Source organism: Dioscorea cayenensis, chromosome 14 (assembly GCF_009730915.1).
Source record: "Dioscorea cayenensis subsp. rotundata cultivar TDr96_F1 chromosome 14, TDr96_F1_v2_PseudoChromosome.rev07_lg8_w22 25.fasta, whole genome shotgun sequence".
Taxonomy (NCBI): Eukaryota; Viridiplantae; Streptophyta; class Magnoliopsida; order Dioscoreales; family Dioscoreaceae; genus Dioscorea; species Dioscorea cayenensis.
The window spans coordinates 15,797,390-15,815,509 of record NC_052484.1 but is presented as its reverse complement, the minus strand read 5'-3'; the positions used below and the strand labels follow the sequence as shown (position 1 = coordinate 15,815,509).

Sequence of the window (18,120 nt, the reverse complement as noted above, 5' to 3'; positions counted from 1 at the left end):
AAAACTTCTCTCCTTCTTGGCTTCTTTTTCCTCTACTAACTTCATTAAAGTTCTGACTAGGTAGTCCATATCTCGGTCTACTGTCTTTGTGAAGTACTCCTCCTCAAGTGCGCAGCGTTCCTTTCTCTTTTTAAAATTTATGGCATCACTATCACAATGTAGCCCTAGTATTAACGCTACATCCTCTGGCCTAAATTGCAAATAACTATTACCCAGCTTGCATTTTTGTGCTTCCATCAAACACTTGCATAAGCATATCCAGTACAGGTCGTTCTTGCGTTATGGGCTCCAAGTCCATGAAATGGCTAAAAGGTGCCATCAGAGTATTTCCCAGTGTTTGCGTGCCATCTTCTCTCTCAAATCCCTTATGGTAGACACGATTGATGCCAAGAAACATTGTCCATTCACATAATTGGATTTGTTGGCCCATTTGGATTGCTAAATATGAATGGGAACAGGGGTATGGTAGTAATTTCATGACTCAGGAATACTTCTCCCCTATTTTTGGGTGAAATAGGATGCCTTTCCATGGAGTAATCTTTTTCCCATGTATGGGTGTAACCTATGCTTTTCCTGGTTACTAAAGAAGGGCTTGGGAATAATATTCCCATTCCCAAACCCTCAGGGGCTGTTTGGTTCGTGGTAATGATATATTACCACGTAACGAGATTACCATGGTAATATGAGTGGGAATGTTATATGGGTGGGAATATTGCGGTAATTTAATATAATCATGTTTGGTTGGGAACTCTTATTATTTGGTTTTCATGGTAATCAATTTGTTAAAATATAAAAAAGTTATAAGATTACCACGGTAATCCAAGATGGACACCAAATTTGGTGGTAATAGGATTACCACATTTTTGATAATATTTATAAGGTGGTAATGTGATATTACCATACAAATTACCACTGATATAATACCAAACGTAGTAATATTTTTATATTACCACGTAACATATAGTAATCCTTCTACATTACCGCGAACCAAACGGCCCCTCAATCCGTGATCCAACGCCCTCTTAGTGTTCTCTTAAAAACAAATCAATAAACCTTTGCTTATCTCTTAGATATAAAATAAATACCTAGGAGTATTTTATATAAAGGATACGTTAATTGAACATAAAAGCAGACTAATCGGTAAAGATAAATATATATATATATATATATATAAAAGTTATTTGCGACAATAAAAACAACAACAACTACGAGAAGATCAAGATTTTGAAATCGAATTCATTATCGAGAAGAATACACAATTTTGTGCATCTCCTTTTCGAACTGTGCAAAACCCTAACCCCTTCTTTCTTTCCATATTTTTTACTGCGATTGGCAACGCTACAAATGGCGATCATAGCCTCCCCTCCCCATCTCAAGAAATCTAAGATGTCCTCCAAGGACGATGACGACGCCGGCGAGCCCACATCCCCCACCGCAGCCGATGCAATAGCCTCTGAACCCCGCAAGATCACCATCTTCTTGGCCTACTGCGGCGCTGGCTAGCAAGGCATGCAGAAGAACCCTGGCGCTCGCACCATCGAGGGAGACCTTGAAGAAGCCCTCTTCCACTCCGGCGCCGTCCCCGACCATCATCGCTCTCAATCCCGCCGCTACGACTGGGCACGCGTCGCCCGCACGGAGAAAGGCGTCAGCGTCGCTGGCCAGATTATCCACGACCGCTTTTACGTACGACTCGCCGGGCTTCGTCGACCGCTTCAACTCTCATCTCGATCCTCAAATACGGATCTTTGGGTTCAAGCGCGCGACGGCCTTGTTTAATGCTAAGAAGTTTTGTGATCGGAGGAGGTATGTGTTTGTCCTTCCAGTGATTGCTTTGGATTCGAATGCGCATTCTGATCGGGAGATGCTGATGGCGAGCTTGGGGACAGGGAATGAGCTTCTTCGTTGCTTGGAGTGCTCTGAGAGGGGCCGCAAGGTCGCCGGATTGATGGGTCGCCAGTCTAAGCTTTCAGACCAAAATGCAAGTTTGGATTTTGGAAACGGGGAAGGTGTTGACACTATTGAAGAGTCACTGCCCCAAGTGAAAACTAAGGATGTGAAAGAGGAAATGGAAATGGAAACGGCTTCTAGGACCAGTGAGTTCAGCTATGGGGAAAAGGAGAAGGAGAGGTTCAATGCTATAGTGAAGCAGTATGTCGGGATTCATAACTTCCATAACTTCACTACCTGAACTAAGGCTGAGGACCCCTCTGCTTCATTATTTCATTTGAAGCTGACCGTGTGGTTATAATATTGAAGTGTGGATTTCATCCGGTGTGAGGTTGTTGGCCAGAGTTTTATTCTGCTCCAAATTAGGGAGATGCTTGGCCTTGCAGTTGCCATTATGAGGAAGTGCGCCCCAGAGTCTTTAATGGAGGTTGCTCTAAGAAAGTACACATCTTTCTCTAATTTGGTTTTTCTTTCTTGAAGAAAATCATACTAAATTCTCTGAGTGCAGTTATGGACAATTCCTGCATGCATGATGTCATTAGTTTTTATATTTATCTTAAACTTGAACAACTTCATTTTGATCGCAATATATTATTCTGTGATTTCATTTTACCCTGCTTCAGATATAAACTAGCATTTTAGGCCTTATGTGGTTGGTTATTATTGCAAAAAAGAACCGTCTCCAAACTACATTAGAGTTTAGTGTCATATTTTGTATTGTATAAGTTTGTAATTTACCATGAATGTTTTGTGCTTCTATTATGGTATTTTGTTTAGGGATGCGAGAATTAATGTATCAACTGCACCAGAGGTAGGGTTATACTTGGATGAATGTTTATTTACCTCATATAACCAGAAATGGAAGGATTCACATGAGGACATGCCCATGGAGGCTTATGCGGAGCAGGCAGAAGAATTCAAAATGAAGCATATATTCCCACACATTGCTTCTATGGAAATCAAAGAAGGAGCTGTATTTTGTTTAGGGATGTGAGAATTAATGCATCAATTGCACTAGAGGCAGGGTTATACTTGGATGAATGTATATTTACCTCATATAACCAGAAATGGAAGGATTCACATGAGGACATGCCCACGCCCATGGAGGCTTATGCAGAGCAGGCAGAAGAATTCGAAATGAAGCATATATTCCCACGCATTGCTTCTATGGAAATCAAAGAAGGAGCTTTAGCTTTATGGCTTCACTCCTTAAACCACCGGAACTATTCTGATCTCCGATACTTGGAATCAAATGGAGAGACTGCCAGTTTGGAACATGTTAAAGTTGATGAGGTTGCCAATTAACCACTTCAATAAACAATGGTTTGATTCTTCTTTCTTCCTTCTACATCAATGGAAACTCCAACACATCTGTAATAAGCAATTGTTTGAAATATTTTTTTTTTTATGTTATTTCATTCTAAAATATAAGTCGTTTTGAGAAAATTTTTTTGTTCCAAAATAGTTGTCGTTTTATTATTCAAAAGCCATATTTATTTATTTATTTTTTCAATTTTATCCTTTTTCAATTCTATAAGTCATATAAATGAAGTGAGTCATATTTATAGTCCAAATAAAAGGGTATAGTTTCAAGATATGGATAGTTTAGTAATTTGGTTCATTTTTATTCTAAATTTTAGAAAATTTAATGGCATCCTTAATTCTTGTGCAGATCCTTAAATGACAAGTTTTTTTTAGAATGGAGGGAGTATAATGTTTTGTTACAAAACTTGATATATTAATTAAAAGGCTGCCTTTTTCTAATGTTTTTGTGTGATCAGTATTCGTTATTCTTTTGTTATGTAGTGTGAGATAAGTTTTCGTATCATGCACTTTTAATTTACCTATATTTGTGTACATCTCTCTATTTATATATGTAGCATGGCTCAATGGAGGTTGTTCCCTCAATTATGCTTTTTATGATGCAAGAACTCGGACGCAATCTTTGTAGATATACATTTAGGGTGAAATATTTACCGTGATTCATTTCACATTATTCATTGGGAATGCAACCTAGTTCTTATGTTTTGTTCCATCTGCACCTCAAGTTGCAAATTTCCCAACTTTGCCTTTAGCGTGACTTACTCTCAACCTCGGCATAGTTCAAGCGTTCAAGCTGCTGCATTCTTAGTTACACTTGAAGCATTAGCCTGTGTCGCTCTTAGAGCTCCAAGTGCCACCTCCTTCAGTAAGTGATATCTTCTTCTCTTCTCTTTTCTCTCTTTGAGCTCCAAGCTTCCTCCAAATCTTTGTTTTCCCCTTTGTTGAAATTTGGAACCTTCCAACATATCTATGTATTCCTTATCAATCCCTTTACAACTTGTATGTTAGTATTTTTGACATTTTGGGCATAAGAACAATTCTAACTGTTTTGATGATTTATCACAATGTTTTGTGAAATTATGTTTTCATGTCTTTAGTTGTCGCATATGTAATTTAACCCTGGTTATCTACTCTGCTGTTGCATAAATAATGTCTTGTGGATTGGCTTTGAGTTCAGGGTCAATTTCTGACTATTTCTGATATAAATGTGGCAATTGAGCTATGGGTAAGATGAATATAAGGTGTATTCTTTGTCTATATGTTGAAGGCTATGTACAATGGACTTAGGTCTCTTTACACATGTAGGCATGCCTCGGGGTAACACTCATGCTTTCGGCTGGAGCTTCTGAACCTTTTAGAACTAACCATTTAATTACATCACCTTCACTGTGTTGTTGTTTTATCGTGTAATAGTCACTGATATGCATCCTTAAACTGTGATTTTGTTTTATTTTGTTTTCTCTTAAACTGTTTTCAAGTATTTTATTTGCTTGTTTTTTTCAAATCTCGCATGGCATGAAAGGGTTCTCTGCAAAATATCGCTTGATCTCTTACAAGAAGTAAAAATATATGAACACTATTTTATTAGTTTGAAATTTATTATTTATTTATTTATTTCTATCTACTACTAATATTCGTTTGTGTATACACTGCATTGGTTTGACCTCTATGACTTAATTATTAGCTGTAGAGACTTGCATGTGTTGCATCTTGAAAAATGAGATGCATTGTGTATTATTTAACCATTATTTATTTATTTCTACCCACTACTAATATTCAATTGTGTATACACCCCATTGGTTTGACCTCTATTGCTTAACTGTTAGCTGTAGAGACTTGCATGTGTTATGTCTTGAAAAATGAGATGCATTGTGTATTACTCAACCATTATTTATTTATTTCTACCTACTACTAATATTCCTTTGTGTATACACTGCATTGGTTTGACCTTTATGGCTTAATTATTAGCTGTAGAGACTTGAGACTTGTATGTATTGCATCTTGAAAAATGAGATGCTGTAGAGACTTGCATGCATTGCATCTTGAAAAATGAGATGCTGTAGAGCTTTGCATGTGTTGAATCTTGAAAAATGAGATGCATCGTGTATTACTTAACCATTTTTTATATATTTCTACATACTACTAATATTCCTTAGTGTATACACTGCATTGGTTTGACTTCTATGGCTTAATTATTAGCTGTAGAGACTTGCATGTGTTGCATCTTGAAAAATGATATGTATTGTATATTACTTAACCTTCAACTTCTACTTGTGCAGGTGACATTTAATTGCAGCCTTATGGAAGTGAAGTACGCAGGTAGCTAATGTGATTTGCTTCAATGGCATGTTTAAATTTCTTTTCTTTTTATTCTAGTATTGAATATTGATTGAAATTACTGCCAGGTGAACTTCTAGGTCATTTAATAACCTTCATTCCAATGTATTTCTGCATTCTTATGATTGGAAAAATATAATATTATCCCTATTTGATATCGCTATTTGGTTGGGAAGTGCCAACCAAAGAGCATGTGATGACTACGCTTGTCTAGTCTAAAGCCACGTGGACGGATAGATCATGTTAGGTATGGTCCAGTACATAGTACTACATGCAAAAAGGGCTGGGGTCTCATTTCTGCTAAGTTTTATTGTTTATCTAAAATCGCTTAAAAAGTTAGTGTGACAGTGATTTAATTTTGATTCTTTGTTTTATTATTTGGACTTTGATATGTGAAAAAGTCCACACATAACCATTAATTTGAGAAAGCAGGTTTTAGTTGCTTTCATATATGAAAGTTTAAGGTTAGGGTTTGAGATTCCTGGCACACTTCTTTGTGTACACACTTGACACCATTCATTTATTATCTTCTCTGTTTTTTGTTTTGCTTTTGATTGTTTCTATATAAATAAAGAGATTGCATGGGAAGGGTTGGACTTTTTTAGTTATTACCATTATTGTTATTATTAAAGCATGCTTATAATATTTACATGGTATGAAAATATAACACTGCTGAAATAAAAGGAAATATAGTTCTGGTTAGTGATTCTTCAACAACATCAACACATTCACCATTTCCAAAATCCAAAGCTTGACTCATGCTTTGAAAGCTTAGAGTGGCACAATCCATCAATCCAGGCAACGAAGAGAATAAGGGCTTCATCAAGGTCTCCCTTGATGGTGATCTTGCGGCATTTGTAGTGGCGGCGGATGAGATGGGCTTGCCGGCGAGGCAATCCTCATTAAAGGACATCTTGGGCTTCTTGGGATGGGGTAGGATGTTATTATCAATTGAATCTAGTGAATGGACAAAAATTCCCATCCCCATTCTTCCTGTGAAAATGCAACAGGAAGACCAAGAAAAAGTAAACGGCTGACAACAAAAAAATATTATGAGTATCAAGAAGACACAAAAATGGGTGCACATGGACGGGCCTTGTTTCTTGCTTCCCCTTTCGGCATATTCTTGGTGGAAAGTCTATCATAGATTCCCACCTTGCGTTCATACTTTGTTCTTTGATGGTGGTTATGAAGAGATGGAACCTTCTTCATGTCCTCCTCCTTCACCTTGCACCTCTATAAATTCTCCTCATTGTCGAAGAACTACAAGTGGTAACCTTCACATCCGTTGCTTCTTCGGTGAATCAAGGTTCAAACCCATCTCTTTTTCTCTTTTTTATTTTTATTATTTTTATTTTTATAAAAGGAAACCCTTTTGGTTTCATTTGTATTGGTTAACTACAAGCATCAATTATGGTAATTATGCCAAGGAAACTTTTTCTTTTAGGGATGATATTTTTAATTGAATTGACTTGATTGAATCAAATGAGGGTTCTAGTATTAAAATAGCGGATGCACTCAAATTATTAGTATTTTTATATCGTTGATATTTCATTTCTTTGGAAGTTAAAAGAAATCATTAGAACAACCAATAGTCTAACAAAAGGGAATTTGGATTATGTTTTTAGAGATGTAGATAAACTACATATTTCTATCCCCAGCCATGGACTTGAGAGGGGAATAAAATGTAAACTCTCCTATTGTACAAGTAGTGTACATTTGGATTTGAATATAATTTAATTGTTGTTGCTTCTCTAGAAACCAAATTCCTTAGTTTGCACTTCTCTTGCTTTCATCTTCATTTTTTTTTTTTTTTGTTTTAATGTAGCAATAATCTTTATTTTCTCTTGCTTGCATTTGTATTAATTAACTATAAGCATCATTGAAGGTAATTATGCTTGAGTAACTTTTGATTTTTGATTGTCTTTCATAAATGATGTTAATGTTATTCATTTAAGTAATGATCTCTCATGAGTGAACTTAGTAAATTTGAGATTGAATGCATAATGGTTGCATTTTAGAATTTACCAAATTGAAACCACTTGTTATTGAGGTATCGTAAGTTGTTATTGCTTCTCGAGAGAACCGAATTCTTTGCTCTTCACTTCCTCTCACTTTATCTTCACATATATATATATATTTTTAATGTAACAGTTAAAGCTATTATTATCTCTTGGCTACATTTGTATTAGTTAACTCTAAGCATGAGTGCTTGTTTACAATTGTCTCACATAAATGCATTTAGTAGAGGTAAAATTACTGTATGGTCCCGGAACGTTTGCATACCAACCAAATAGTTCCTATAATATTTGTAATGACCAAAAGGTCCCTGTTTTTAGCTAGAATTTTTGTGCAGTTCTTGCAAACATCAAATTAACTTTTTAATTTCTGTAATATAAAAATTGTCCTTAGTCCATCTTTTTCTTCTTTCGCTCATTCTTCTTCATCATCTTGTTCGTCATTTTTTCTTTTTTATAATTGTCATCTTCTTGTTGTTTTTCTCATTCTTTCACATATTCTTCATTTATTGTAAACATCAAATCACTTTTAAATTCTTGAATATGTTTACTTTTGTTCTGCTTTTATTTTTTATTTTTGTGTGTGTGTGTGTGTGTTTGCTCTAGAACTCCATTCTTTTTGTATGAGTTAAGATGGTGGGGATGAAGAAGGAAAAGAAATGAGAGTGAGTCTATAAAGCTAGAAATCTAATAAGGATGAATTGGACTGAATAGCTAGTAACTCTAATTGACCCTCAAGAGATCACTTACTAGTTAGCAACTCTAACTAATCAAAGTAAGGAATGAATTTGAACTGACTCTTAAGAGGTGGCTGACTATGTGAGAAATGAATATGAACTGATCCCTAAGGGATGGCTGATCAGGTAAAGTATGAATATGAACTGAGCCCTAACAATAGCTAAGGAAGAAGTATAAATAGCTAACTTACTCTCAAGAGATTGCTGATTAGGATAACTGACTAGGTAAGGGATGATCATGAACAGCTAAGGAAGAAGTATGAGTTAATGGGTCTAATAAGTATTGATTGTTGCCTCTGATTAACCAAATGGATTTAAGCAACTAATGCAGAAGACAAGATGCACTTTATATGTTAAAGGAAACTTCATTTATTGCCAATGTAGTCCTCTAAAAAAAGGTTCATTTTTTTCGGTGTTAGTTATCTATTATCCTTTTCTGGAACTCTTTTAAAAAGAAAGAACCTTGAGGTCACTGGCAAGTTTACAGGTGACCTTAAGTCGATTAAAATTATATAAAAGTCTTTTAAGACTATATCCATTTAGTAGATTGGCCTCCTTGTTACATAAGTGGATGTCTTAATAGTTGTTGTTGTTTTCTTATAGAACCAAATTCCTTGGTTTGCATCTTCTCTTTATTTCTCTCTATTTAGTATCAGTTAATTATAAGCATCATTCATGGTAATTATACTAGAGTAACTTTTAGTTTTTTGATTATTTTCATTGAGATGTTGAAGTTATTAAAGTAACCAAGAGCCTCAAATAAGTGAATTTACTAAATTTAGATTTTAATATATAACTCTGGGTCTTTATTTCTATCAACTTAAACCTTTTATTAAGTGGATTTTATATTCAAAATTCTTGGTTGTCTTCAATCTTTGCCATCATTAACTGAAATTATTTTTGCATTTGTTTTTGCACATACGATATGGATGCCTTTAATAGTGTATGAATCAGTTCCTTATTTTATCTGTTTTCTTTTCTTACAAGTATTTTACTTTTTTGTTGTTTGGTAGAAATCATAACATTTGATAACTTAAAAAAAAAGAAAAAAAAATCGATCCCTCATACCTTAGGCACTGGAGTGTCATTTTCAGTTGAAGGCTTGAAGTGGCTTCATTAATTAAAAGAATTATGATTTTATCTGATCAATTGTTTATCTAAATTTTTGGTTTTGCTGAAATGGACTGCAAAGACTGTGCAAACTGTGGAGAACGTGGTGAGAAACCATGCAGGCCACACAGGCTATGCAGTCTGTGCCACCCAAGGAAGAGATCTCCCATGAAACAGAGCCTTTCACTGGTAAGGATGCTTTTGTATTATATCTTTATACTACGATGACGTTTATTATTTTTAGAAATTTCTTGCTAAACGAGTTAAATGCTTACACGCAAATACCTTTTAATGTTTAAACATTTACATTAATTGTACCTTATAATATTGTTTGTCACTCAGAGTTTCATGGTTTTTCTAGTGACATTGTTCTGTACTAATAATCTAAGTAAAAGTTTTAATACTTGATTTTTATTCTCAGAACTTCTTTGTACCTCTGTGAAATGTTAATTTCATACCACAACTTGCACATGTACCTTTTGTTATTGTATTGCTCAAACGCCAAATAAAAGGGTGCAGGATTCTACAAAAGGAATGTAAAATGTTAGTCATCTGCTTAAGGTTGAATGTTTAACTAAGTACTAGTCTAAAGAGCAAACTAAATAATATTGAATGTAACCTATGTGCTAAGTTAACCAATATTTAGTAACTTAAATATTCTGTATCTAGTTTAAGTTCATATTCTTAAGCCAAAATGCACAATAAAGAGCACATTAACAATGCTTTTCTATTCTTGTTTGAGCTTGAACTCTTTCCTCTATTCTTTGATATATGAGACATATCCAATCCATTTTATGCTAGATGGCTAGCTTAGTTTTACCATTTGTATGTTGGAGACTGAGGTAAAGCTATGGATTAGAATGTCAGGTCTTGAAACTACAGCTTGTTTGATCTTATTGATATGTGAAACTTTAGGAAGATTTGTATAGAAAATTTTTCGAAACACTAGACAAGCTCATGTGGCTTGTGTAGAATAATGTCGTGTAGAATAATATGTGACATGATACTATATGATATTTTCCAAAAAATTAGGGCATTGCTTATAGGAGATATGCTGAATAATTTTATATATTTTTTAATATATGTATTTTTTAACAAAAAAATTGACACTACTAGTAAACTACATACCAATTAAGTGTCTAAAATCCTAAAATCAAGTTAGTATTTATTGCAAATATTAATATTTGATAATTTCAGAATATTTTCTTAAGAAGTGATCTACAACTTAATATATATTAGCAAAAAATCAAAGTCCAAATAATGTTGGGATGTTCAATATATCATCATTCAATAATTCAAATCCTTTTTATATTTGCATAAAACCACTTATATATTTTCAATATTATGAGTTAGTTCAAAAAATGTATTAGGCTTCCAGGACATGCGTACATGTCCAAAATTTAAAAAAAAATAAAAGGATGCTCTAGCACTTATTTGCCACATAACAAAGAGTGTCAAAGAGTGTTGCAGAGGTGTTGATGTTTCGATACATGCCTAACACTAGTGCGCAAGCCTTGAGGGAGTGTCAATGCTTCATAGGTAGAATCTGCTTGTAGCCGAGGCAGCTTGGCGATTTTGAATCACAATCTTACATTGGAATTTAAATGTAATTATGGCCTTTCCTATCTTGCTTTTCTAGTTTCTTTTCCGTTGTTTGAGTTAACCATGTAATTAATTATGGCCTTTCCTATCTTGTTTTTCTAGTTTCTTTTCCATTGTTTGAGTTAACCATGTAATACCACATAAAATGGAGTTAAACTAGAAACATAACTAATAGATTATATCGTTATGAGAAAGTGGTTGGTCTCACATATAAAATTTTATTCTTATCATATAATTGTTCCTTTCTATGACTTTATATTGTAGACATGTAAGTGTTGATACATTTTATCAAGATAGGTTTTTGGAATTTTTGATTGGCAAAGCCATATATAATTGATTGGTATTTTGTTAATAATGCTATTTTCACTCTAGTTTTTGTTTTGGTTGAAATTCTTATTAAATAAGAGTCCCACAAAGCATCAATAAATAGTTTATTAATTGTTTCTTTGACTTTTTTTATAGGCAATGTGATACAAAATGGAAGAGAGATACTTCTACAGGTAAATTCCTACAGTTGACTTTTCTTTTACATTTTTAAGCATTACTATGTCAAGCTAGCTCTTGTTGACTGAATTAGCAAATTTATGAGATGATAAACACCTTGCTATTTATGAAATAGTTCTTTTATCCAAAGTCCCATAGAGATTTTGTTAATTGTCTTTCACAAGTTTTATCATCTTTATAGACTTGTTAATGAAAATTTCTTTACCCATAGAAAGCTCTTCCTTTAATTGCATTGCATTATATAGTTACAAGGTAGGAATAAATAACCTCTTTTTTTTTAATATTACACCACTTTTTCATTTGATGGAGAATTCTTTTTGAAAGTTTAACCTTATTTATGGAAAATAGACAGCTTTTATAGGATCAATTTTCCTTCAGTGTTGAAAAAATTCCATACAATAGATTTCTCAGTAATCACTATATTGCATGCCATTAGAATCTTAATCCAACTTGAGAGATTTCATAGAGTAAAGAAAAATAGATATTCTTCAAATTCATTAACTAGTTTGGAAAAGATGCTACTATGTCTATAAGTTCACTATGAAATTAAATATCCTTTTTTATCATGTTTTCTACACAAAGACTCAAAGCTTGAACTCAAAATTGCTATATCATTTACCAGTATTGTAGTGATATATAGGCCAAACTATTAAATGTTAAATCTGGTTGTTTTCATGCAAGAACACCCATATCATTTCAGATGTTTTTGATAGCATCCAAACATTACAAACTATGATCCCTACCCAACTAGATTTTCATGTGCAACTAACTACCCCATGATGATAAAAATAGTATTTACTGTTGGGTTTGTTTCTCTTTTATTCTAATTTACCATTCAACCTGATAACCTACTAAATTGAAATGTATTAATTAACACCACATATGATATAGCATGTGTATATTATGCCTTGGTCTCTTGTAGGCTTTCAATTGGGAATCTCATAAATATGATTGGTGGAAAAATCTCGAAGATAAAGTACCAGATATAGCTAAATCTGGATTTACATCAGTTTGGCTTCCACCCCCATCGCATTGTGCTCTTGAACCAGAAGGTTAGCAAAGCTGGTGTAGTTTATATATATATATTTTTTTTCTTATTTATTTTGCTTAAGTGACATAAGAAAGTTCAATTTTTCATAAACTTAAACTTATACTGAATTTTTCTTCGAATGTTTTTGTAGGCTATCTTCCACAAAACCTCTATTCTCTTAACTCTGCTTATGGTTCAGAGCACCAATTAAAATCTTTGCTTCAGAAACTATGTTCATACAAAGTAAGAGCAATGGCTGATATAGTTATCAACCATCGAGTTGGGACTCGTCAAGGGCATGGAGGAATGTACAATCGCTTTGATGGGATTCCATTGCCATGGGACGAACATGCTGTCACATCGTGTTCGGGTGGATCAGTATGATTGATCCTTATAAATGCTTTTTTTTTTTTTAATTGACATTTTAGCATTATTTAACATGTTCAAGTGTCTTGAATTTTTTGCATACCATGTGGCATAATTCTATATCTATGCTTGTGAAATGATGCATTACTTAACATGTTTAACTGTGTTGAATTTTTCATAGCATGTTGTACATAATTCTATACCTATGCTTGTGATTTAATCCATAAAATCTTATCAGATAGTATACAATCTTACATATGGCAGAACATTTTTATCAATGGACAATTTTTATTAGAAATTTTCATCAAACTGTGTCTAATTTTACATCTAGTGAACTATTAGTTTTGTTAGAACCTCATAAGGACATCACTGTCACAATAGGCAAGCGGTAGGACGTTTGACTCTTTTGTAAAAGGTCAAGGATTCGACTTCCTCCTAATACATGGTTGAGACGTAGTGGATTTGTGTGCTGACTAGTCCAAATAATCCCCAAAAAACCTCATACAGACTTTTAATTCTATAAATTTTAAAGATTTCCTTAAGTTTTTTAAATAAATGAAACTGATAAAATGTCATTTATCTACAAGTTTGTAAAAATGAATATGTTATTGGATAGGGATGGATGTGGGATAATTCTTGTAATATCTTTAAAGCTTCTTAGTTTAAGATCTTACTCAAGCATGGAATTTAGGATTAAGGATAAATTATTATTGTTTTCCAGATATTAAAAATTAATGTTATACATAAACATGTGGCAATTTAGGTTGCCTTTGTAGCATTTACTGATATGTGTAAATTTATTTCATTACACGAGGGATATTATTTCACGTGGGTTAAAGACCTATTACATTTGCTAATTCAGATAGTTATTTAGTTCTATGAGTGAGTATGCACTTAATGTATTGTAATTATCATTTAGTTCTGTCGATCCTTGGTGTTGGTATCTGGTACAATACCCATGCAATCAATTTGTTAGATTGATGATTAACTTTGCATCATATTGCAAGTGTATGCGCTTATAAATTTTCATGCTTTTCTAGGGAAATAAAAGCACCGGTGAGAACTTTGAAGGATTTCCGAACATTGATCATACACAAAATCATGTGAGGAGAGATATAATTGGATGGTTGACATGGCTGAGAAATACCATTGGATTCCAGGATTTCCGATTTGATTTTGCAAAAGGGTAAGTAAAATGCCACTTAAAATTTTCTTCTAGTTCTTCCTTCATGCTCTTTTGACCCCAACATTTTCTTTCCCTTGACACATAATGCATAGTTATGATGCAAAGTATGTAAAAGAGTATGTTGAAGAGTCGAAGCCTCTTTTTTCAATAGGCGAATATTGGGTTGATTGCAGTTATAGTTCTGGCTTGGACCACAATCAAGGTATTAGTTATGTTATTAATTAATGAGTTTAAATATGTTACCGAATTTTAGTATATTATCATCTTCGCCATAGCTTATATTTTGGCATCTCAAGTGCAATACATAATTGGTTACTTTGTGAAATGATATAACATTGGCATGTGCTTAGAGTATTTCCCATTGAATATAATAATTATTGTTTTAGATTATAGTTTGTTTAACTTTTTGCTAAATTGGAGACTAAAAAATAATCATTCTTCTTTTATAGTGCTTACTAAATGAATTTATGATTTTCTCAGCATGTTTATTTGTTTGCAATGCATTTTATGACAAAAAAAAGGCTTGTGTAAATGTGCACTACTACTTAAAAACTGTCAGCTTATTAAATCTTGTAGATACTGAAAAATATCATTTAATGCATTTTTAAGTGCTTTGATATCATTTATAGATTATGGATTCTTTGGGTGTAGATGCATTTTAATCTACTGTGTTGAAATTACTAAAGTAAACAGCATTGTTTTTTAGATGTTCTTATTATTCAAAATAGATAATATCTTTATCTACCTGAACCTTTACCACATGATGGAAATCTTTTCCCCAGAGTTTTATTCATCAGTCATCAGTATTTACTAAAGACACACTGTTAGTCATTTACTTAATAGATTTTATTAAGCAGACTTTGAGAATGTATGCTTATATACGGACAATGAGTATTTGTCTAGATTGTTAAAATAGAAGACCAAGTTTATGTGAGCAAACATATACCTAGGTCATGTTTTATGGTTAATCAACCTACAATTAAATGATTCTTCATGTACATACATATATACATACATATATATATATATATATATATTATGATAAAATTTTTACCATTTGTATTTTGGAATCTATTTTGTCTGCATAAATTGTTGTATATACTATATAATCCGTAACTCAAAATTTAACAAGAGTGACTCTAAAATCTTATAGTATTAAATTCATATTTTTAATTAAATAGCTTTCTAGTCAAGAGTATGGCTTCCTTAATCATACCATAAATATTGTGCAAAGGATTAGCAGGAATATTAATTATTCAAGGGGCCTTATATTTGTATTCTCTTAGCTACTTTACCAACTTTTTTGTGCACAGATAACCATAGGCAGGGGATTATTAACTGGATCGATGGCACAGGAGGTCTTTGTGCTGCTTTTGATTTCACAACCAAGGGTATACTTCAGGTACCACATTGATGTGATCATCTTTGTCCGTACTAGACTAGTTTTTTCATGGGAGTTGAGAGGAGTTAATAATATTGCTTGCTAAAGTTGTCATTAATGTAATGTTCTGCTCAATAGGAAGCAATTACAGGTCAGTTTTGGCGTTTGCGTGACTCTGATGGAAAGCCACCTGGTGTGATGGGGTGGTGGCCTTCGAGAGCAGTTACCTTTATTGAGAACCATGACACTGGTTCGACACAGGTATTTTACTGAACTTGTATCTTTTATAGCATTAGCTACAACTTGATTTTGGTCGGTATACTTTGTAATCACTAAAAATATAAATTTGATATTATTTGTATTTGATCTTTGTATTTCCTCTATGGTTACATGGCATACTTTCGTATTTTCAGCAGCGTTGGCCATTCCCTTCCAGCCATGTGATGCAGGTGCCTAAAATCTTTTCATTTTATAAACTAGAAATGTTATATTTTCTAATATCCTAATATGGCTATGCAACTTTCATAATTTTCTTCATTAATCTATAACTTACTATTGTAAATTTATCGTTTACCAATATATATATATATATTTGCTTATTTGTTTGGAACAATGTAGAAAACCTTGCGTTATTTATGTAATTGAATTAGCTTTGACATCAGTTGCTTCATAAGATGTGAAAAATTAAATTGCATGCCTCCTGAAGATGTAACTGTCAGATTCTAGATTATATAGTAAATATATTTCTAACTTTCATATCCCATACCGATAAAGAATTTCACCTTTTTTTTTCTTTTTCCTTTTTTATTGTTTCCTTTTCACATACTAGCAATTTGTAGGAACTTGAATTTTTGGTTATGATCTTATTTTCTGCTAGATTTCTTCTTTTGTTTCATATAACCTTTGGTGTAATGCACAGGGATATGCGTATATACTTACCCATCCAGGATTACCCATGGTGTTCTATGATCATTTTTATGATTGGGGTCAGTCTATGCATGACCAAATTTTGAAATTGGTAGGCCAGTTTACACTCAAAGAAACTACATTTTTTAAATGAAAAATATATATCTAATCATGCACATTATTTGCAGATGGAAATTCGAAAACTATTGGATATTCACAGTGAATCATCAATAAGAATTCTTGAAGCAAAATCAAACCTTTACGCTGCAATCATCGGGGAGAAACTATGCATGAAGATAGGAGATGAAGCATGGTGTCCGGATGGTGAGGAGTGGATACTTGCGACAAGCGGGCACAGTTATGCCATCTGGAACAAGTAAAATTTCAATAATTTGGTCTCGTTTTCACTTGTTGAATTTGAAAGAATAAAGTCAACGCCTCCACTCATAAATTATTATGTTTGTCTTGATTAATTTTTGTGTAAGATCAAATTATGCTAATAATAAATAAACCATGACATGCCATGAGAAAGAGATGTTTGTATTGATTTCCTTATGGCAGTAAATTAGTCTGGAAGAGAATATGTGAATTGATGCAAGACGAAATCTTCAAACCATCCAACTTGTTTACAGGCTCTTCTTGGATTCCATAAGGTGTGTTTTGTTTACAGAAGGTAGTGGACCACTTAGGTGGATTTGTTGTGAAACACACAAGTGGGATGTCTTTCATCTGAAAGGTCTCCAGTTATGTGAAATGACTTACTTTGAAAAGGAGGACTGGGAGTAGGGTTTTTCTAAAGTAGTCATGCGGTTTATTTTTTAATTGTATAAATAAATGATTTTGTGCTATTTTATTTGTCAAAATAGTCCCAAGGCAATCGTATTCATCTCCGGTCAGTATTTAAGTATGGATGGAACCTTTTTATACCCTTAAAAAAAATGTTACTTTTTTCACTTTCACCGGGTTTTTTTTATAGTTACTATAGTGGTAATGCTTTAGTTTTTTTAAGTTAATTTTTTTTTAAAAAATTTATTTTAACTATTTTAAAACTTAATAATTTAAAAAAAAAACTATAAAATATTTAAATAATTATTGTTCTAAATAGGAAGCATTTTTAAAATTTATTAATTTAAAAAAAATTCACATTTTTAAATCTATTTTTTTTTTTCCTTTTTTTTACAATATTAAAATAGAATGCATTTTTAAAAAACCTAGTTATTTTTTACTTTTATGTCTTAATGGTTTCTAGTGGTATAAATGCAATCATTAATATATGTGTTAAGCCCTTATAAGTAGACCATCAGCTCTTATAAGCCAACTTATGCTCCATTGTTTTACAATGCATATAAAAATAATAATGAATTTAATTTAAAAAATATTTATATGTGTATATGAAAAAAAATTATGGTCATAACTTGATAACGAAATTTGAAAAATAAGAAAACACATGAGCTGGGCCAACTTTTTCTCCAAATAGTCCTTGCTATTGTCATAATAATAAAAATAATCATGTATTATTTAAAAATAAAAAGGTTTAAAAATAATGAATTTTATAAAATAAATAAAAAAATCCTTAAAAAATTGGGTTGAAAAAGCTACAAATAAATGGATTTAATAATGATAAAGAAAATAAGAAGCCAAAATACAAAAAGCCCGAAATTTTTGTTTTT

General features: G+C 32.7%; 1 protein-coding gene and 1 pseudogene across 1 annotated transcript; both read left to right on the top strand.

The window, feature by feature from the left end:
- Positions 1-1,254: 1,254 nt before the first annotated feature.
- On the top strand, positions 1,255-6,686 carry LOC120275156 (annotated as a pseudogene).
- Positions 6,678-17,066, top strand: LOC120275154 (probable alpha-amylase 2). Its single transcript, XM_039281659.1, has 12 exons — positions 6,678-6,919; positions 9,558-9,664; positions 11,540-11,577; positions 12,504-12,633; positions 12,763-12,989; positions 14,018-14,163; positions 14,256-14,365; positions 15,477-15,565; positions 15,683-15,805; positions 15,958-15,993; positions 16,464-16,562; positions 16,639-17,066. The coding sequence occupies exons 2-12, from the start codon at positions 9,592-9,594 to the stop codon at positions 16,828-16,830; spliced, it is 1,263 nt and encodes a 420-aa protein (XP_039137593.1). The 5' UTR covers positions 6,678-6,919; positions 9,558-9,591; the 3' UTR covers positions 16,831-17,066.
- Positions 17,067-18,120: the final 1,054 nt, after the last annotated feature.

Bases quoted from the DNA above. Each gene is read 5' to 3' on its own strand.
- LOC120275154 (XM_039281659.1), top strand. From the start codon at position 9,592: ATGCAGGCCACACAGGCTATGCAGTCTGTGCCACCCAAGGAAGAGATC. The intron at 9,665-11,539 runs GTAAGGATGCTT...CTTTTTTTATAG, and splicing joins TGAAACAGAGCCTTTCACTG to GCAATGTGATACAAAATGGA. The intron at 15,994-16,463 runs GTGCCTAAAATC...TGTAATGCACAG, and splicing joins CTTCCAGCCATGTGATGCAG to GGATATGCGTATATACTTAC.